This window comes from Ursus arctos, unplaced genomic scaffold, assembly GCF_023065955.2.
Source record: "Ursus arctos isolate Adak ecotype North America unplaced genomic scaffold, UrsArc2.0 scaffold_8, whole genome shotgun sequence".
In the NCBI taxonomy this organism is placed as follows: Eukaryota; Metazoa; Chordata; class Mammalia; order Carnivora; family Ursidae; genus Ursus; species Ursus arctos.
The window spans coordinates 33,985,111-34,007,229 of record NW_026623100.1 but is presented as its reverse complement, the minus strand read 5'-3'; the positions used below and the strand labels follow the sequence as shown (position 1 = coordinate 34,007,229).

Genomic DNA, 22,119 nt, shown 5'->3' with positions numbered 1-22,119 from the left:
TTACATAATTAACTTCGAAAGACATTCAAAAGCACTAAGAAAACAATTATAAATCTGTCTTGCCCTTTTAAGATTTAAATTCCTACATTCTCTTAGAATAGAAAATATCAGTGTTAGATAAATATTAGGATACTTTCAGTTTAGCGATTTATGATTTCAATACTATGCCTACTGTGGTGTTCCCACACCCAACTGCTATTAAAGATTCTAAACTGTATTTCAAAAATTCTAAGTCACCTAAAATGAAGAGTATTACAGGGCCTGAAGTAGTTTGAGAACAGAGATACATTTCGTAAAACTGGAGAATAAAGGGTTTCTTCTTGAAATAAAAGCCCAGAATCTTGAATACTAGCAGATAACTTGCTGCCTTCATCTGAGGACAAAAGAACTAATGTAGGAGCGCCTGGGTGGTGCAGTCGTTAAGCGTCTGCCTTCGGCTCAGGGCGTGATCCCAGTGTTTTGGGATCGAGCCCCACATCAGGCTTCTCCACTGGGAGCCTGCTTCTTCCTCTCCCACTCCACCCCTGCTTGTGTTCCCTCCCTCACTGGCTGTCTCTCTCTCTGTCAAATAAATAAATAAAATCTTAAAAAAAAAAAAAAAGAACTAATGTAATCTGAGAAAATGTCGGTTAAAAATCATTTCTATATCTTTTAATGTAAAGACAGAACACTGAGAGTTAAAATAACCATGTAGGACTTTAGTTTGAAAAAGAAACTGTCAAATCCCTTGGATTTTTCTACTTTAAAATTCAGACAGAATAAATTACAGCTGTGGGGCACAAAATAACATTCCCTGCAGGGTGAACATTTCTATAGTTCAGTTGAATATATTTTCAGCATCCACTTTATACTAATTTCCCTAAGTTTCAAAGAACAAAAGTAGTAAATGAAATTGTAAAGCTCATATTCAGGGTACTAGAAAAATAATAGCCATTATATGATGGCTGTCACTTTCTGAAGCCTAGTTCTGCTTGAAGAATTATTTCAATAGCAATAAAAGAGGCATGCTCTCCCACCTATGATGTAATTTGCCTGGTTCTGCTTGCCTACTATTCTATAAAGATAGAATCTTTGGAAAAAAGAAACAAGGCCAAAGTGTTGTGCAACCTATGGCTTTTACTTTTTATTATCAACACAAAAAGTACATGAAAAATATCAATTATTTCTCTTTAACTCTCTGTCTGCTTCCTATTTCCAGATGCTTTAACTAGGATAGAAAAAGCAAGGCAACAAAACAAATCCCACCCACTGCATCGAGGGCTGACAGAGCAATGTTTCATTTGCGAAGAGTCAAAAGCAAAGTCATAACCATAAAAAGAAGGAAAACAATTATCACTTAAGTGCCTCCTTAGTACCTGAATTTTGTCCACAAAGAATAAATGGGAGCCATATAGTACCACAGAAAAAAGTTACTTTTTCCTTTTCATAAACTTTTTTGCTTCTTTCAAAAGCTCTTCCACATCTTCCTTCTCTTGGTCCTCCTGTCCTGGTTCCCAGTCAGAATCTTCATCTGTCGGCTCATACTCTTCTTCCTCATCATCTAGAAAGCTGTCATTGAGGTCGTATTCATTGGGCTGCCCAACATTATCACTGTCTTCATCTGATATGCTTCTCACTGAAAAAAAAAAAATGGCACACGACGTATCAACTGGCACTCAAATCCGGGAGTAGAGATAGCTAACTGTAAAATGTCTTTCTCTGACAAGAATTAATTTTACTTAAGACATCACTAACCACTACAAATTCTAGAAAGGGGGCTAAAATTACTTTTTGTTAGAATTCTAACTTTTCCTTTTTGTAAAAAAAAATATTTTATTTATTTATTTGAGAGGGGGAGAGAGAGACCACACAAGTTGGGGGAGAGGCAGAAGGAGAGAGAGAAGCAGACTCCCTGCTGAGCAGGGAGCCCGGCATAGGGCTCGATCCCAGAACCCTAGGATCATGACCTGAGCCAAAGGCAGACCCTTAACCAACTGAGCCACCCAGGTGCCCCCCAGAATTCTAACTTTTCCTACTGAGGTTCCTGAAACTAAAATGTCCTATGAGAATCATAATAATGGTTCCTTAATAATATTATGATCATATTCGTGCTACCCTACCCTCAGGGTGGTAGAATATATTTTTGTCCAGTTATTTACTGCCCCTCCCTGTGATATGATTATATTTAACTAGCCCCACTGACATCACACTTGGTCAAAAAAAAGTGGGTGGACATAGTGGAAATAGGAGAAGCTTTAAGCGCTTTTCTGTGGTTCTGCTGCTCTCATTTTCCCTCTGCCACGCTCTCCCTCACGTCCCGCTCGGGGCTGATCCTTCAGCCCGCATTCCAGGATGAGAACACACATTGGACAAGGCCACAGCTAACAAGCTGCTTAACATCAAGGAGAAATATACCTATTTATTGTTGCGAGGCACTGAAATTTGGGGACAGTCTGTTATCACAGTAAGGCCAGTACAATTGGATTAACACGCTATGTTTGTGATCAAATGAGAAAATATGAGTCTAAACACTTTGGAAAGTTTAGTTTTATAGATCTTACAGTTCACGTTTCAGGGACTGTGATTACTGAAAATATCAGGACTACTATGGTAACAGCCATTAGAGTTTATAGATTTCTAAATAATATTATACAACTAGAATTATAACACTAGAATTCTTTGGTCTCCAAATCCACTTCTTCCCTCATCCCACACTGTTTTATCCTCTTTCCATTGCAAGCAACAGGCATGTTATAAAATAAGCAGCGAGAGACTCTAGGACGATGCAGAACATTTAAGAAACAAGCAGGAAGATTTATCTGGAAATCCCTGATGGCAGGGGACAGTCCCTGTGATGAACACCACATGTATGGGTTAAAAAATTATTGTTTGCACTTCTGTATATGCTTTACTTAACTTCTTCCTAAAATGTTCATATGCAATAGATAGATGTAACTTAAACTCAAGAAATTTGAGGAGGAATAGGGCGCCTGGGTAGCGCAGTCGTTAAAGCGTCTGCCTTCGGCTCAGGGCGTGATCCCGGCGTTCCGGGATCGAGTCCCACATCGGGCTCCTCTGCTGGGAGCCTGCTTCTTCCTCTCTCACTCACCTGCTGTGTTCCCTCTCTCGCTGGCTGTCTCTCTGTCACATAAATAAATAAAATCTTTAAAAAAAAAAAAAATTTGAGGAGGAAGAAATGAGGACAAAAAAAAAAAAAAAAGATACTTTATCTGTACTCTCAACTCTCACAGACCAGACATTTACATTTTTCTTAATATCGCCATTCATTTCCAGAGAAGATTTGAGACAGCTTATAATAATGAGGTCATAAAAAATACAAATAAAAGTAGAAACTAAGAACATAAAAACCAGAATGTTTCATTTTGAACATAATTATTATAAATTGAGCATCAGGTTTCTCCCTGAGTTTCTCCAAAGCCAAGGCTAAAAAGGCTACATGATGATTTGCACAGTTCTCATTCGCGTAAGAAGCACACCAGTGCCTTAAGGGAAATCTATGATTGTATTTATCTGTAAACATTTCTTATCTCGTGTAAGCATCCTGAGGGCATGTTTTATGTCTAGCTAATCTCAATTTCCCATAAAACTTGTATGATGGGAAACATTTAAAACACATTTTGAGGGTAGTTTGCAGATGGCAAAGAAGGGAGGAGTGAAGACCATCAACACCTCCGTTCTTGGCCATTCTGCTTTGGAAGTATCTCATATATAAAACTAGTGACATCTCAGCAATGTGTTTCCTTTCAGAGTCCGAAATTGCCCTAGCAGATTTATAAGAAAAACATATATAAAGCTGAAACAACTTCAGGTTCTTCTCCTGCTTTATTTGGCTGTTCCTTCTCAGGCTCCTTTGCCGGCTCTTCCTCATCTTCCCAACCTCTGAATTTTGGAGTGTATAAGTTTCTGGCTGGGACCTCTTCTCTAACACACTCCAGTCTTACATCCTAAGCCTTGAGCACCACCTGAATTCCAGACTCCTTTATCTCACTGCCTGTGGAGTCTCTCTACTTGGCATAACAAACAGGCATCTTGAAACATCATATTCCCAGAACACAACTCTTGATGTGCTTCACCAAAATCTCATCATTCTCTTACCAGTCTTGAGTATATCACTTCTCCAACCTTCCAAGAAACCTTGGAGTCATCCTTGAATACCCTCCACTGAAAACCCAATACCCAATATGTCGAGAGATCCTACTGGCTCTGCCATCAAAAACTATCTGCCACTTCTCACTGTATCTACTCCATTCTCTGGTCCTCATATCATCACCTTCTTTTTTTCAAAAAATTTTTTTAAAAGATTTTATTTATTTATTTGACAGATAGAGACAGCCAGCGAGAGAGGGAACACAAGCAGGGGGAGTGGGAGAGGAAGAAGCAGGCTCACAGCGGAGGAGCCTGATGTGGGGCTCGATCCCAGATCGCCGGGATCACGCCCTGAGCCGAAGGCAGCTGCTTAACCGCTGTGCCACCCAGGTGCCCCTTTTTTTCAAAATTTTTAAAAAGATTTTATTTATTTATTTAACAGAGAGAACGAGCAAGAGAGAGCACACGAGCTGGGGGAGCAGCAGAGGGAGAGAGAAAAGCAGGCTCCCCACTGAGCAGGGAGCCCAATGTGGGGCTTGATCCCAGAACCCTGGGATCATGACCCGAGCCGAAGGCAGACGCTTAACCGATCAAACCATTCAGGCACCCCCCCATCATCTTCTTTTTTCAGTCAATTCCAATGTTCACCTAACTGGTTTCTTGCTTCCACTCTTGTCTGTTCTCCATAGAGAAGCCAGAAAACCTTCTAATAGCTTTCTATCTCACTCTGAATTAAATCTGAAGTCCTAACTTGTAGGTCCTGGCCTCTAAGACCCTACACAACTGGTCCACTGCTAGCTTTCCTGATCTCATCTGCCACTCCTTCCTTATTCTCTGTTTCATGTCTACCCTTTTTCTACTGCTCCTTGAATAGGACAGGCAGGATGATCTCCAGGGCTTTTGGAGTCACCATTCCCCTTGCCTGGCATATTCTTCCCTCAGATAATCACCTGTCTTGCTCTCTCCTTCAAGCCTCTGCTCTAATGTCAAATTATCAGAGTCCTTTCACCATCCTATCTGAAATGGCACCTGTCCTCCACCACACACACCCATGCCATTCTGTCCTCTTACACAACTTTTTCTTCTTAGCAGTTATCACTATATGACGTCATATACTTGTTTACATGCAGTTGTTTACTGCCCACCTTTGTAAAATTCTACGAGGATGACGCTTTGCCTCTATTGTATCCTCAGCTCCTACAACAATGCCTAACACATAGAAGACAATATATATATATATATATATATTTGTTAAATATATGACTGGATGAACAAATGAACAATTTACAGATCAGCTGCTGAACACCTTTAGTTTTACAGAAACCTTTCTTATAACCTACACTTTTAATCACTAGCCTGTCAATATAATGAATTACACTAAAGACTTTTATCTAAATCCTGCTAATGAAGGGGCTTTACGTTTCAATGAACCCTGGAAATCTTTAGCAACTTACGAGGCAGGCTTATTTCTTGAGCAATAAAATCATGCTATTTGTATCATCAAATAATTGTTTATATCTATCAAATCCTCATTTACATAAACATCACATTCATATGATTCTTTTAAATAGGAGGTTCAGAATCTAAAAGAAACCATCCATAACAGAACTCCATGTAGTTGGTAGTCAGATTTCATCCATTTTACTTCACATGAACAAGTATTTTGTGCTTTAAGTAAAAGCACCTGACGGGCCAACTCATGACAAAGGCAAAGTCAGCTCTCTGTCCTGTGTTAACAGCGCCATGTGGACACTTCTTAACAGGGTAGTGAATGCTGACATGTAATTATCTTTCTGGAATCAATCACAATGGATCCTCTTCAGCAAATTCAATTAGTGACTTTAAATATTCCACAATGTAAATGCCATTTAGATGGGAGTTTACTTTTTTTTTTTTTTTAAGATTTTATTTATTTATTTGACAGAGATAGAAACAGCCAGCGAGAGAGGGAACACAAGCAGGGGAAGTGGGAGAGGAAGAAGCAGGCTCATAGCAGAGGAGCCTGATGTGGGACTCGATCCCATAACGCCGGGATCACGCCCTGAGCCGAAGGCAGACGCTTAACCGCTGTGCCACCCAGGCACCCCTACTTTTTTTTTTTTTTAACTGCTGAAGGTGTTTTTAGAAAAATAACTGTTTCTGCCTTTCAGCGTAACTGGGTTATTCAGATAGTGAAAATTGACTTACTTGGAAAATGCTTTGAATAAGCATACTTGATCTGAATCATTACATGATTTCCTGATCATGGGAATAAACTCAGGAAGCAAGCTTCTGAACTAAATATGGCTAGCACCTAACCCAGGAATAAAATGCCTGTCTTTGGCATACAATTAAGTTTTTATGCAAAAGGGATGTGAAGAACTGAAAGCAAGGGGGAAAAAAAAACCCCACGCGTATATTCTCTAACTGGGCAAGCTGAAACATATAGTATGAACATCTGGATTTAAAGTGACAAAACTAGTAAAATTCACACAAACCTTGCTAGTAGCACTGTTTGTTATATAAAAATTTCAAAGAAAGCTCATACAAGGAAGCTTGCTGGTTAGAGAACCAGGCAACATTCATGAGGAATCCCATCAGAGATGACCACAAGCCAAGACTCCAGTATTGTACAGATAATGTTGTGGTTGGCGAAAAGCTTATTAAAGTGCAAAAATAATAAAAGGAGAAACAGCAGGAGCTGTTTAATTTTTTTTTACTCAATAACAAAACAAAATTTTTATAGTGTTATTTTTTTGTAATTTCCACAGAATTAAATAGCATAATTGCAATTTTGAAAAAATAAGTGCCTACACATAACATTTTCTTATATAATGACTAACTGATTTGAAATATAATTTTTTTTTAGAGGGGGAGAGAGAGAGAGTGTGTGTGTGTGTGTGCAGGGGTAGGGGTGAAGGGAGAGAGAGAAATCTTAAGCAGGCTCAATGCCCAGCACCGAGCTGAGGAGGAGCCTGACACGGGGCTGGATCTCACAGCCCTGAAATCATGACCTGAACCTAAATCAAGAGTCTGATGCTTAACCGATTAAGCCACCCAGACACCCCTGAAATGTAATTCTTGAGTGTGTCTAAGAAATCAGAAGTGTGCTTGTTTCTTCCAAATTAAGGTGAGCTCAGATGAAGTAAGTTTTTTTCCTCTATCTTCACCTAGAAGTTTCTTGCTGCTAGTGATTGCTGTTTTTATGTGGTTGTCCATCCCCCTCATCCAACAAAAAGTCTCTAAAAAGCAGCTGTGGTTTAAGAGAGAGGATAGACTGGGGAGTAGAAGCCCAAAGATCTAGGTCATAAACAAGCCCATAAACAATGAACAAGTCACTTAATTTAATGGCTTAATGGAATTTATGTTTTTATCTATGAGTCAAAAAATGTTGATTAAATTACTTCAAAAATCTTTCTGACTCCAAAGTTCTAATTTTAAGGCCAAAGTAGGAATCTTCATTTTCTCTACCAAACAGCGAAGTATATGAAATGAAGGGATGGACTGACAGTTTGACTGCACAAAACAGCACAGGAGAAATAGGTGGTCACTTATTTTTAAAAAACTGATGGTTAACACTGGACTTCCATCATGGAAAAGAACCACCTTTAGAAAAGTAACAAACCTTTTTAACGTGTTTAAAACAACAGCCTTTTTTGTATTCCCAAATCTCTCCACTTTCCCCACACTAAGCAGCAGTTTATAGAATCTCATTTAAGTTCCATTAATTTCCATAATAGCTTTCTAGAACTTTTGGGTTCTACTTCTGGAAGAAAAGTATATATAAGCAAATGTATGCATACAATTGCAGAACTAGAGAAATATTAAAATAGCTATCAGTAGATCATTCTAAATTTTCAGCCATGGATGGTACCAGTAGCCTAGAATAATGCATATCACATAATACTAAAAGCGAGAATGACTCCAATAATCAGATAATAAAATGCTGATGATAATTTTTTTTGAATATGGTCAACAGGTAAGGTAGCTAAGAAAGTATAAAGCAAAATTTTCCTGGCATTGATAACTCCTGCATTCAGTATTTCGTGACAAAACCACAGCACTCTAAAAAAAAAGTGTGGAAAGTTAGTGAAATTTTAAACGAATTAGATACATAAGAAGCTTAATAGATGACAGCAGTTAAACCTACAAAAAAAAATACACTACATAAATTGTTACGTGTGTGGAAGAACTCTGTAGACAGAAATGTTTTAGGAGTGCTACAAATCAAAAGTTAAATAGTAAGGGGCGCCTGGGTAGCGCAGTCGTTAAGCGTCTGCCTTCGGCTCGGCGTGATCCCGGTGTACCAGGATCGAGTCCCACATCGGGCTCCTCCACTGGGAGCCTGCTTCTTCCTCTCCCACACCCCTGCTGTGTTCCCTCTCTCGCTGGCTGTCTCTCTGTCACATAAATAAATAAAATCTTTAAAAAAAAAAAAAGTTAAATAGTAAGAGTTTAATGCAGTTATTTTAACATTGGTATCATATTAAATTTTATTGTCTCATTGTGTAGTTATGATACCCCACCTCAAATTCAAGATGTTTAAATTAAAAACAACAACAGCAACTACCTGGCTTTTCCTCCTGATCTCTACACTCTGTAAATGTCATCCCTGGTCTCCTGATAAATAGTATTATAATTCTGAGTCATCCTTATTTCCTTTATGTCATCCCATTAGTTGGCAAATCTGACTGATTTTTCCTTCAAAATCTCACTTGTATCCAATCCTATCTTTCCATTCTCGTGGTGGCCACCCTAGCTCTGGCCCTTTATTCAACCGCCTAATACCCAGAAATCCTCCCCCACTCTAACTCAGGTGGTGCAATGTCACCAACTTGATTTGGATAAAATACTGCCTCATCATTACATGCCAAGGCACCCACATCTTTGGTCTAGTTTTCAAGAGCGTCTGTAATCTGGCCTTGATACATCCTTTTAGTCTCGTCCACAGTAACTACAGACACTCTCCATGTTAGTTAAACCGATCCACTTTCTAACTCCACACACCACTTACAAGCATTTTCTACCTCAATATCCTTCACTGATCTATTACTCACTTTGTACGGGGTATCTTCTACCTACCAACCACAAAGCTAAGGAACAAAAATGATTTAAATCCAACCACCTTAAAGACCAACTTAGCTTTAATTCCTATATTATGGTCTACCCTGATAAGCCCCAGCAGAAAGTGCTTCTTCCCTTTCCTCAGAGATTTTAGACTGTCTTGCCACAAGCATATACACCCAGAGCTGGTTCTCACGGATCTCAGTTAACTCTGCTCACTTGGAAGATATAATAAATGAACCAGTAAGTGTATAATAAATTTATATAAATGAGATAAAGATCATGGGTGATGTTAAACCTCAAGGATTCGGGAGATGAGAAAAACAAGGACATTAGAATTCAGGTTAGATATCTCTAAATTAAGAAATATAATGAGACCCCAACATTTAATTTAAGATTGGAAATACTCCAGACACCGTAATTTATAAGTTTTAGAGTATGAAGAGTGTTCTGACAGTATCACCACATAACAACCCTTGAAAGTAGATTAAAAATATAAAATTAAATATTGGGATGCCTGGGTGGCTCAGTAGGTTAAGCGCCTGCCTTCAGCTCAGGTCATGATCCCAGGGTCCTGGGATTGAGTCCGTGTTGGGCTCCCTGCTCAGCAGGGAGTCTGCTTCTCCCTCTGTCTGCTGCTTCCCCTGCTTGTGCGCATGCTCTCTCTCTGTCTCTCTCTCTCTGACAAATAAATAAAATCTTTTTTTAAAAATTAAATGTTGCTTAAAAATATCTACACTTTTATAAAAACTGGCTTTCCAATGAAATGAAAACCTTTTCTTCAAAGAAGTTAGTTGTAAAAATATGTTCTTCCTTGAGAAGATTCCCTAATGATAATTCAAAAAGGCTTTTCAAAGAAAACTCGGATTAAACTATGCCATCTGATGCACACTGATCGTTTTTAGGAAAATGGTTCTTATTTTTATAAAGATACAGATGTGTCAAATGCATTTTCATGGGACAGTGTTAAACTTTGCCAATAAAATATGCTTTAATCAACATACATTACATGACTCCCGGTAAAAAAGTTTATTTAACCACCAGAAATGCTGTATCATTAGATACAGCCCCAGTAAAAAAAAGTAATAACCCGTAACATATAACCTCTATAACCTATTAGCTCAGATAAAATGAGTTGTGTCTGAAGTACTAAAGCACAAAAGTGTGTTTCAACGAGAAATTTAAAATGGAATTCGCTTACGGTGAAATTCCTTATTTTTGTCACTTGGTTACAAGGGGGTTGTGTTCATGCACATGCATGTACGTGTGGTCACAGCCTGCAGAATATGCATTTTCTTCTCTCATTCTGTGGGCAGAAATATTGTGTGCCAAACTGGCCTCTGCATTATGTAAATGATATGGAGAAGCCAGAATTTGTTAAAGGTAAAAAATATTTGGGTTTGGAACCAGGGAAAGAGAAGGCAGAATGGATGCCTCCACCTAGGACCGAAGGACATTTGATGGTTTCTTCTCTGGTATCTGTCCTCCCTCCCTCTCTTTTCCCCAAAACTTTAGTTTCTGTCAGGGATCTCTGTGGTTCTGGAGAAGGTGACCCTACCCTAGTTCCAGGGGTGGTACAAGCTCATCAGTAGTCCTTGTGATTCATTCAAGAGTAAGAATATGATCTAAACCAGTAAAAGAAGTGAATTTCATGATTTTTCCTAGGAATAGTGAGAACTAAAGCTGTTCATCCTCTCTCTCCTGAGATGTAAACATGGGTGCTGAATAAGGATGCATATAGTCCCTTTGTGGGGGGAAGAGCCAGTCTTAGGATGATAATGACCCCTCTAAAGACAGAATGATGAAAGGAAATTGGGTCACTGGTGACATTATTGACATTACTAATGAGTCAAAACAGTAAATCTTGTCTAAATTCATCACCACTTCTGGATTTTTCACTTAAAGAAGTCAGTAAGTTCTCATTATCACTTAGGCTAGTTTGAGATTTTGTTTTCGGATACTGGCCAACAAAAGAATTCTAAAAGATACAAGGATAACTATATATTGTGCAATGAGTGTAGAAAACATTTGGTATATAAAAAATTTACCACTTTTTTTAATCTAAGAAAAATCATTAAAATCAGAAAATTCATAGAAGCAGACATAAAAAAATTCACAAAACTGGAAATTGTACGTAGGTTTAACAAGAGACTCATTCGAAGATTTCATTTTGTTTCCTGGAGTAAAATTACTTACCTGGAAGTGCACTATGTCTGTATTCTATCTTGTGCTGGGGATTCTTCCTAAAAAAAAAAAGGAGAAACCAAAAATAAGATCTAGTTTTCCAATCACTAAAAATTAGTAGGACTATTTAAATTAAACTAGAACAACAACAACAAAAAATAAACTAGAACACTCACTAACCTACAAATAAAATTAGGTCCCAATAAGCCTGTTATTGAAAAGCATTTTGTTGTTGTTGTTAACTATAGTCACCATCTGTACAAAGCATCTGCTTTTTTTTTTTATTTTTAAAAATTTATTTATTTGAGTGAGAGAGAGCATGAGCCAGGGGAAAGGCAGAGGGAGAGGGAGAAGCAGGCTCCCCACTAAGCAGGGAGCCCGACATGGGGCTCGATCCCAGGACCCTGGAATTAAGACCTGAGCCAAAGACAGACGCTTAACCGACTTGAGCCACCCATGCGCCCCCAAAGCATTTGCTTTTTAGTTACAACATTTACTAAGTGCCTATTACATGCCAGGAATATTTCTAGATGCAAAGATATACTGGTGAACCAGACAAAAGTTTTTCCCTCATGACTTATGGAGAAAAACAGTATGAGATGAAGTGCAATATATCATATTCCCAAAATATAACATATTGTATTTCTAAAATGTCAATGCCATTTATCACATATATAAAAATACAATGTATAATAGTGTAAAAAACACAGAACACAAAATATCAAAAATGTGTATGTATGTGTTTGTAATGTCTAAAAGGATACTTTTTTTACAGTCTTCTTGAATCCAAGACAAAAGCATCTAAGTCATGTCTCTAAAAATCCCCAATTGTTAGGAGAAAACAGAAAAGTCAATTTGCATTGAGAAATTTATATGACATATTCCAAAGTCAAAGAGAAACTACTGTTTGGATATCTATTTTTGATTATATGTACCTATGATCTCTTCTATTATTTTATTAAATGAATGTTGGGACATGCCATATATATATGACATATATGTCATATATATGTATGTGTGTGTGTGTGTGTGTGTGTGTGTGTGTATGAATGACATTCTCCAGATAATGCAAAACTGCTCAGGCAGCAAAAATCCAAAGTAGTAACTGGTCGATCATGACCCACTTGATGGGTACCCCTCTTGGGGGATTAACACAGGAGAGCTGGGGTACATTGACAATAGGTATGTGCTGAGGTACACAGCTCATACGACGCTGTTGCGAAGATTTGTGAAGAATACAGAGCAAGTCCTTAGTCTAAGGGCAGGATAGGTTGTAATTAATGTTAGCCACTGACACATCCATCATTGGTTCAGTAAATGGTCATGCGGCACTAATTACACGTCAGGCTCTATGTCAGGTATCAGTGACATTTCTTATTGCAAATATCTCTTCTTTTGGGGATCACTTTTCGTATTCTGCGAGCATTAACACACAGTACAAGACTGCAACCACACTGTTAATTAGGGCCATAACTCAACAGTTTTGAAAAGTGGAAAAAAGATTCTACAAAAGATTGTGTATTTGGGATAATTAACCCAAATCTGACCTTTTAATGGAAAAGACACTTCAAAGTTGAGAGAAAGAAACTGGACAACTTCAATGTGGCCAAGAGAACTGCACATGAACAAAGCCACAGGGATAATCTATGGGAAGACTGAACATGCCAGCCCAGCTCACTGACTTGTTTAATTCAGTCTTTATGAAAATGCAATTAATGCTGGACGTCAGGGGAGGAGGAACAGAAACAAGAGGGACATTAATACCAAAGTCATTCTTCATCAATAACCTAGAAAAAGACTGTTGGTCATTTGAGAGTATTTTTTGTAACCTTTCAAAAAATCTTTTTTGTGTGAGTATGGTAAAATTAAATACACCGCTAGCTCTTTGTTTTGAAAAAAATGCCAAACCTACTGAAAAGTAGCAAGATTGGTACACTGAAATTCCATATACCTTTGCTGAGATTCTTCAAGTGCTAACAATTCCATACAGATGCCACATTGTTGTTATTATCATTACTAGTTATAGTCTTCTGAGATTTAAAACCTTTTTCTCCTTCTTTTTAATATATGTATTTTTTCAGGTTCCAAGCAGTCCTAACTTTCCCCACTTTGCCCTTAATAATTAAGAAAAAATGTATTGAACAGTTAAATATGGTCTTAATTGTTTGCTACTAAAGCCTCTTTCAAAAGCTGCTTTTAGAAAGTCTCAAGTAAGTGAATGTCCGTCTTTAAAATTAAGTACAGAAATAGACAGAGGACCTGAATAGAATTTTTCCAGTGAAGACATGGCCAACAGACCATGAAAAGATGCTCACCATCACTAATCATCAAGCAACTGCAAGTCAAATCCACAATGAGATATCACCTTACACCTGTCAGAATGGCTAAAATCAACAAAACAAATAACAAGTGTTGGTGAAGATGTGGAGAAAAAGGAACTTTTGTGCACTGTTGGTGGAAATGTGCATTGGTACAGCCACTGTGGAAAACAGCATGGAAGTTCCTAAAAAATTAAAAATAAAAATACCATATGATCCAATAATTGTACCACTGGATATTTACCCAAAGAAAACAAAAACATGGGGCGCCTGGGTGGCTCAGTCGTTAAGCGTCTGCCTTCAGCTCAGGGCATGATCTCAGGGTCCTAGGATCAAGCCCTGCATCGGGCTCCCCGCTCAGCAGGAGCCTGCTTCTTCCTCTCCCACTCCCCCTGCTTGTGTTCCCTTTTTCACTGGCTGTCTCTCTCTCTTTCAAATAAACAAATAAAATCTTAAAAAAAAAAAAAAAACACCACTAATTTGAAAGGATATATAAACCCCTTTGTTTACTGTAGCTTTATTTATAATTGCCAAGATATGGAAGTAACCTATGAGTCCATCAATAAACAAATGAATAAGGAAGATATGGGTGTGTGTGTGTGTGTGTGTGTGTGTGTGTGTGTGTGTGTCTGTGTGTCTGTGTGTAATATTATATAGCCATAAAAAAGGATGAGATCATGCCATTTGCAACAACATGGAAAGCCCTAGAGGATATTATGCTAAATGAAATAAGTCAGATTGAGAAAGACAAATACTGTATGATTTCACTCATATGTAGAATCTGAAAAAACCCAAAGGAATAAACAAACAAACAAACAAAAGCAGAATCAGACCTGCAAATACAGAGAACAAACTGATGGTTGCCAGAAGGGAGGAGAGTGGGAGGATGGGGAAAATGGGTGAAGGAGAGTGGGAAATCCAGGCTTCTGGCTACGGAATGACTAAGTCACAGGAATAAAAGGCACAACATAGGGAATATAGTCAAGGATATTGTAATAGCTTGTATGGTGACAGACGGTAGACACACTTGTGGTCAGCACAGCATAGTATATAAACTTGTTGAATCACTATGTTGTACACCTGAAACGAATGTAACATTGTGTGTCAACTACACTCAAAAAAGAAAAAAAAAGTACAGAAATGGAACCAAGGAGTTTGTAACAGAGACTCAAGTAGTTTATACATCAAATACCAGTTAAAAGACTGCTGATAACAGATGTCAGCACCAGAGAGACTGAAAGTGAGAATAACAGTTTTTAAAGGCAAATGGGGTGAGGGAGGGGGTACTGATTCAACCTTAAGGTTGCAGAAGGTGATCCCCCTTCTCTATTATCTTGAAACACATCCACAATGACGCTCACAAACCCCACCTGTATAATACTGCCTAAGAAAAAGGGAAACCACTTCAGAATAAAAGATAAGGAAAAAAGTTTTACACCTATATATTCCCAAAAGGAAGAGTAGTAAAGTGTATTTTGAAATTTTGTACTCAGAAAAGGAAAAAATTTTCAGCTCCATGGACAGATCTTCATCCGCCTTAGAGGAGGGGGAGTGTTTCTTTGAGGCTCTGATAATAGTTTCCATCCTATCCTAGAAGAACTTGCTATTTTCATAAAAAGACAAGTGTAGGGGTCCTGGGTGGCTCAGTCAGTTAAGCATCTGCCTTTGGCTCAGGTCATGATCCCAGGGTCCTGGGACTGAGCCCCACATCAGGCTCCCTGCTTGGCAGGGAGCCTGCTTTTAGCTCTGCCTGCTGCTCCTTCTGCTTGTGCTCTCTCTGTGTCAAGTGAATAAACAAAATCTTAAAATAAAAAAAAAAAAAAGACAAGTGTAAGACTGTAATGGAAACCAGACGAAACTAGTCGATTTGGTACTTTTCCACATTTAGAGGCCAAATTTCCAATTTTAAACAAAAGTATTATTATCAGTACAGTTTTTGCTTGAAAATGAAGAAAAAATACCTTCTGTGACAAGTTCAAAAGTTTTCTGTTTATGAACTTTAGGATGTATTTCCAAGTATATTTTCTTTGTTGATAAGTATAACTCTCAGAATAGACAGACTTCAATAGGAAAATGAGCCAAAAAAGAAAAGAAAATATATCACATGCAAAAGCACATACTCGAAATAAAGATAAATTTTAGACACATTTTGTTTATGTAGCAATTTAAATGTTTTTAAAAAAATCAGTATTCTGAATCTTAAATTCTTAAATTATGTCCTTCTTCAAGGTGCCCCATAATCTCAGTTCCAATCTTTATTTGCAGTTCCAAGCCTTCGTTTCTACTCCGGGAGAGTGGTTTTTGATTCTTTGCCATCAGTAGGTACTTGCTCACAGCCTTTTTGCCAAGAATATTCTTCCTACTATATACTGCCTAAGTTGAAATCATACCTCCTTTAGGAAGGCAATTCTGATAATCACTGGGACACAGCTCTAGAATATATTGTCCGTATCTACTACTTGGTACTCACTACATAATTTCTTATAGTGTCATCTAAATTTTCAACACAAATATGTGTGTGTGTGTGTATTATTTCTATCCTGTCAAATGAGCCACTAGAACTAGAAGCCATGGAGTTTTCCCTGCAACTTTTAACATCTTTTATAGCACCTTTCACAAGGCAGCATTCATCTGTTAGTTCTAACACATTTATCTATTAGAATGGAGATTTTTTTTAAGGTAAAAAGTTTTTTTAAATTAAGCTTTACATGAGTTTCCAAAATGGTGGAATATTTTATATTTTCCTATTTAATAAGAAAAAAAAGAAACTCTTTTTGCTAACTTTACTATTATTTCTTAAAATAACTGTTGAAAGGAACTTGACAAAATATTGTCAATATTTTCAATACAAACTGAAGTTTAAAATTCTCATTGGCTGGAGCACAAAAAGCAGTTTCTAGTAATTTCTAGACTGGTAATAAGTGTTTTTGAGTTCATGTTAACACTTAATATTTTTATAGTAATCCTAATCCACAGATCCTGATGTTTTCAGAACCATCCTTTGAACGCTATCCTTTGAAAGGCAGTTTTTCTACTGGAAATATGCCAGAGAATGCCTATTCTCATTAGGTTGAAAAGACTGCCAATGTTCTGAAACTGCTTTGTATTTACACTTACAAAGTTAATAATCAAAGTACTCACTGAATCTTTTTATGCAAACCTAAGACTAAAACATGTTAGAATTTCCTGCCATTAACAATTCATATTACTTCCCCAGGAAACAGTGAAAATGTAACAATCATATTAAGCAGACTCCATTGCAGTCAGGTTCCTGAGATACTGACTGGCCAGACACTTAGCTCTAGTCAATCAATCATTCAAGGAACACAGAGTCCTTCACAAATGCTTAAGAGACAGATGCCACTATGTCTTAGATCTGTTCTCATCTGGCTGGTTGAACTTTGGATCACTGGCATTGCTATGGAAGGGGCTCAGGTTTCAGGATCAGAAGAGCTGATTATGAATTCAAACTATACCTTTTACTGGTTGTGTGATTCATGGCAAGTCCTATAAACCAAGTCACCATTTATTCATCTGTGAAGCAGGGATAATACTGCTTAGCTCACACAGGGTTGTTCCAAGGGTTAAATGAAGTAATACGTATAAACACTTGTGGGCTATTAAGTATATTCCATGTGTCAGCTATTTTTATAGAAACAGAAATTAATTTTACTTTAAGATAGCCAACTATGTTTGGAAACTCTGTGTGCCAGTAAAAGTAATTGCCAATTAAAAAGTGCATGTGGACTGAAAAAAAATAAATTAAAAAAGTCTATTAAATAATAAAATACGGCAAAATAAGTAATTGCCAATTAATACTAAATAACTGAATTTTGTTTTTAATAATACATTTTATTACGATTGAATATTTTCCCCATCATACGTCACATATTTATGGAATATTTTCTTTTTTTTAAAGATTTTTTATTTGTCAGAGACAGAGAGAGGGAGAGAGCACGTGCGCACAAGCAGGGGGAGAGGCAGGAAGAAGGAGAAGCAGACTCCCTGCTGACCAGGGAGCCTGATGCAGGACTTGATCCTAGGACGTCTGGATCATGACCTGAGCTGAAGGCAAACGCTTAACCGACTGAGCCACCCAGGCATCCCTATGGCATATTTTCTAACATTCACCTGTGCATATCTCATTTTCAAAAATCAGTCATTTCATAACAAGGCAGAATGTCTTTTTCATATAACCCTGGGTTAAGGCTAAGTGGCAGTTTTGTGCAGCTCTTTGGGGGCATATAAGCATTTGAAATAACTTTCAAGGATAATGCCAAATTCTACCCAGGACTTTTTCATAATAATGAATGGAAATACTTACTCAGAGTTCATTCATAGAAGATTTACATCCATTTTTTTCACAAATGGCATTTTCTGTAACTTAGCAGGCCTCAAAATCCTTTCTGAGTTTTTTTTTTTTTACAATACTAATAATTATTAATGGTAATCTTGGGTTTCTAAACATAAAACTATATACCCATAACCACACCAGGGTTTCAGGAGCTGTTATATTTTAAAATACACATTTTCAAAAAAAATTCTGATTTTAATGATATTGGTATTAGAATAAATACATATCCGAAGGAAGAACACTCCAGGAAGAGGAAATAGAAAATGTCTATAAATTTGCTAAGGCCCAGAGGTAGGAAACAAGCTACAGTATTTGGAAAAACACACAGATTTGTACAGCTCAAAGAGAATGAATGAGAAATAAAACAGTAGGAAATGAAGTCAGAGAAGGACTTGTAAGCTATGGAATGGAATTTTGTAGGAAAGTATTGGGAGATTTTGATTAAGAAAACATGATACCACTTAATTTTAGAGAATTATTCTGGTTGCTTACAGAAAATGAATCACAGGAGGGCAAGAGGAAAAACAAGGGTATCAGTTAAGAAGCTCCTGCAGTACTTCAGAGGTAAGAGGTAGTGGTTATGACTAAAATGGTAGAGGTAAGGGAAGAGAGAAGTGGTCAGGGTCCTAATATATTTTCAAAGATGAAATGGCAAGGACTACTGATGGACTGAATGAGTGATGTGAAGAAAAGAGAAAAATCAAGGCTCTTTCTAGGTTTGGGGCCTAAACACTGTGTGAATGGTGAAGTCATTTACACAGGGGGAGAACACTTGGGAAAAAGCTGGTTTCATGAGAAAAATACAGAGTTCTGTTTCAGATGTATTAAGTTTGAATTACCTATTTTACAACCAAGTGTATGAGTCTGGAACCACTTAATTGAATCAGATGCCCTCAGGAATAAGAACAGAATAGAGAAGGGCCTCACTCAGGGAGCTGAGCCCTGTGGCTCGGTGATCATTACAGGTAGGGAAAAAGAGGAGGCAGCAAAGAAGGCTAAGGAAGAATAGGCCAGGAATATAACCAGTCTGGCTTTATGGACATGAATAAATTGCTCTCTGCCCTGGATATTGCCATTATGAGTGTAGGACCCTGGAACACAAATGATCCAATCTCTGCGTTTCCCATGTTTTCATGAGGAATTGAAGCCCAGGAAAATCAAATGACAAGCAAAGTCATGCTACAGAGTCAGTACAACCATCTAGAACCCAAGGCTGCCGACTTAAAAACACTTTATCTCTCTACCATAAAGAGCTACCTAAGGATTAACTAGGCAATGGTAACAAGAACAGAATCATACTTTTTATTTTTGTTTAATTCCAAAGATTTAGTAACTTAATACCAAAACTTAACACCCAAAATTTTAAGTGAACCTGAAGTACTATTTTACATCAGCTATAATAGTGACTAGCATGTTGGATGCTCAATATTTGCTCAGTAAATAAGCGATCATACTATATTTTTGTTTTTATCACAAAATAATTTATCTTGCATTTTTGAAAGTCAACATCTATTTTATTTTATTTTATTTTTTTAAAGATTTTATTTATTTATTCGACAGAGATAGAGACAGCCAGAGAGAGAGGGAACACAAGCAGGGGGAGTGGGAGAGGAAGACGCAGGCTCATAGCGGAGGAGCCTGATGTGGGGCTCAATCCCGTAACGCCGGGATCACGCCCTGAGCCGAAGGCAGACGCTTTAACCGCTGTGCCACCCAGGCGCCCCTCAACATCTATTTTAAAACCTAAAGCAAAAACATGAATCCTATGTTATCAAATATCTAAGTTTCAAATTTTAGAGGAAAAAGAAGACTTAGTAAATATGGTCTTTATTAAATAATAAAAGAGTAAACCAGCATAAGATAATAGAAAGTAGCCAATTTGTTAATTGAACATCATTACATTTACTATCCATGCCAAAAGAACTCTGAAACTTCTTTTATACATGCAATTAATACTAAACGTAACAAAAATAATCAAATTTCTCATTATGAAAATAGATGCATATTCAAATATGCAAATAAAGGAGTAAGAAAAACAAAACCATAAAAGACATTCCAATACATTTTTTTCAAGGCTACATAAACATAATTGATGTCGTTACTACTATTTCTTTTTTTTTTTTTTTTAAAGATTTTATCTATTTATGTGACAGAGAGATAGCCAGCGAGAGAGGGAACACAAGCAGGGGGAGTGGGAGAGGAAGAAGCAGGCTCCCACCGGAGGAGCCCAATGTGGGACTCGATCCCGGAATCGCGGGATCACGCCCTGAGCCGAAGGCAGACGCTTAACGACTGCGCTACCCAGGCGCCCCCGTTACTACTATTTCTAAATGAAGTTTAAAAAAAATTATAGCCAAGTCTTATGTAAAACCGCATAGCTAAGCCTGTGTATGTAGTCTAAGATAAGTTCTTCTAAGATGATATTCTTACACATGATTAAAGAACTGCAATCATGGCAGACAATGATAGGCTACTTCCTCTATATGCAGACCTATAAAAATGGATTAAGATTCTAACAACTTTGGTTACTCTTAACTATAAATAAAATGACTGGGACACTTGGGTGGCTCAGTTGGTTAAGTATCTGCCTTCGGCTTAGGTCATGATCCCAGGTCCTGGGATTAAGCCCCACATCGGGCTCCCTGCTCAGCGGGGAGCTGCTTCTCCCTCTGCCTGCCACTTCCCCTGCTTGTGCTCTCTCGCTCTCTTGCTCTCTCTCTGATAAATAAATAAACAAATAAAATCTTTTAAAAAAAATGATTGATGGCCTCACATGATTGATTCTGGGAATCTCAACTACCAGACAACTACAGTTTCCCTATTAAAGCCTTTTTGCCTCAAATACAATAATATGGATTAAAGTTAAACACACATTCCTAATTTTTATGAAACAGCTCCCAAAAATCAGTACCTTCTGGTTTGAAGTGTGCATCTGCACATATGATCAATTAAGATAATATTGCAATAATTTGGAACACTTTTCAAAAAATAAAAGAGGAGAGGTGCCTGGGTGGCTCAGTCGACTGAGTAACTGACTCTTGGTTTCAGCGCAGGTTATGATCTCAGGGTCCTGAGATCAAGCCCCATGTTGGGCTCCAACCTGGGCATGGAGCCTGCTTGAGCTTCTCTCTCTCCCTCTCCTTCTCCACCCCCGCTGACTCATGTGCACATGTGTATGCACTCTCTCTCCCTAAATAAAAAATATAAATAAATACAAAAATAAAAAAGGAAATAGCGAAAAATTTTAGATCATAGCTATAAATTTGGATCAGCAAATAATGAAAGATAATGAATTTACTTACTATCAAATACACTTTTTAAAAAATGAATTATGCTTGCTGTAAAACACTGTGTTCTTTCAACTATACAGATCACGTTGCAGATTCATTACAGTGAGAGCCCTTACAGTTGATAACTAATACACTTCCTTACGTCATCCCTCTTAGAAGGTATTATAATTAAACAAATAAAAAGTAGGTCATTGGCTTCCAAAAAACATCAAGGCACCAACATTTTAATTTGCATAATACATACCTGCCTTAAGTTTTTAAGTCCGAGGCAATGTATGTGAGTTTGACTTTACATTTTTATACTAAAATGGTTGAAGATGGATTCCATTCATTTTAGTGTATACATATTCTAAAGTTAGTGTCTAATTTAACAAACAAGAACAGGAGTAATGCACTGAATAAAATCCTATTACACACCAGAGGAAGTGAATGAGTCAGAGGCAGGCACAGCAATCACTGGGTTATATTAGACATTAAGTATCTAATGTTCTAATTCAGACAAGTACCTTAAGCTAATCAAATTCATTAAACTGAGCAAGTCTTCGGATAGACTATAGTGTACGGCACAAAAGGAATAAATTAGATTTATTAATGGGCAAGATACTTAAAATGACAACATTAACTAGTTCTTTCATATTACCATTTTTTCAGGTTGATTTAATTTTGTGAGGCTTAAAAAAGTATAATGTCAGAAAATTTTAGTAATGCCTGTAATCTAGAAAAGAATAAAATTTAAGAATTAAATACCTTTTTTAAACATCAACCTCTTAAACGGGTTTTAGGAATCTTTATTTTTACTATAGTATGCATTTAATATGTGATTCATATCTGTTTTTCTGTTTTA

The 22,119-nt window shown here is 37.3% G+C and overlaps 1 protein-coding gene across 1 annotated transcript in view; it reads right to left on the bottom strand.

The window, feature by feature from the left end:
- Window positions 1-1,096: 1,096 nt before the first annotated feature.
- Window positions 1,097-22,119, bottom strand: part of APLF (aprataxin and PNKP like factor) — an 81,648-nt gene continuing 60,625 nt past the window's right edge. The window contains exons 9-10 of the mRNA XM_026484239.4: window positions 11,326-11,372; window positions 1,097-1,615 (exon numbers count right to left, since the gene is read on the bottom strand). Coding sequence (XP_026340024.2) covers window positions 1,410-1,615; window positions 11,326-11,372 — 253 coding nt within the window. The 3' untranslated portion in view covers window positions 1,097-1,409. The remainder of the gene's footprint in view (window positions 1,616-11,325; window positions 11,373-22,119) is intronic.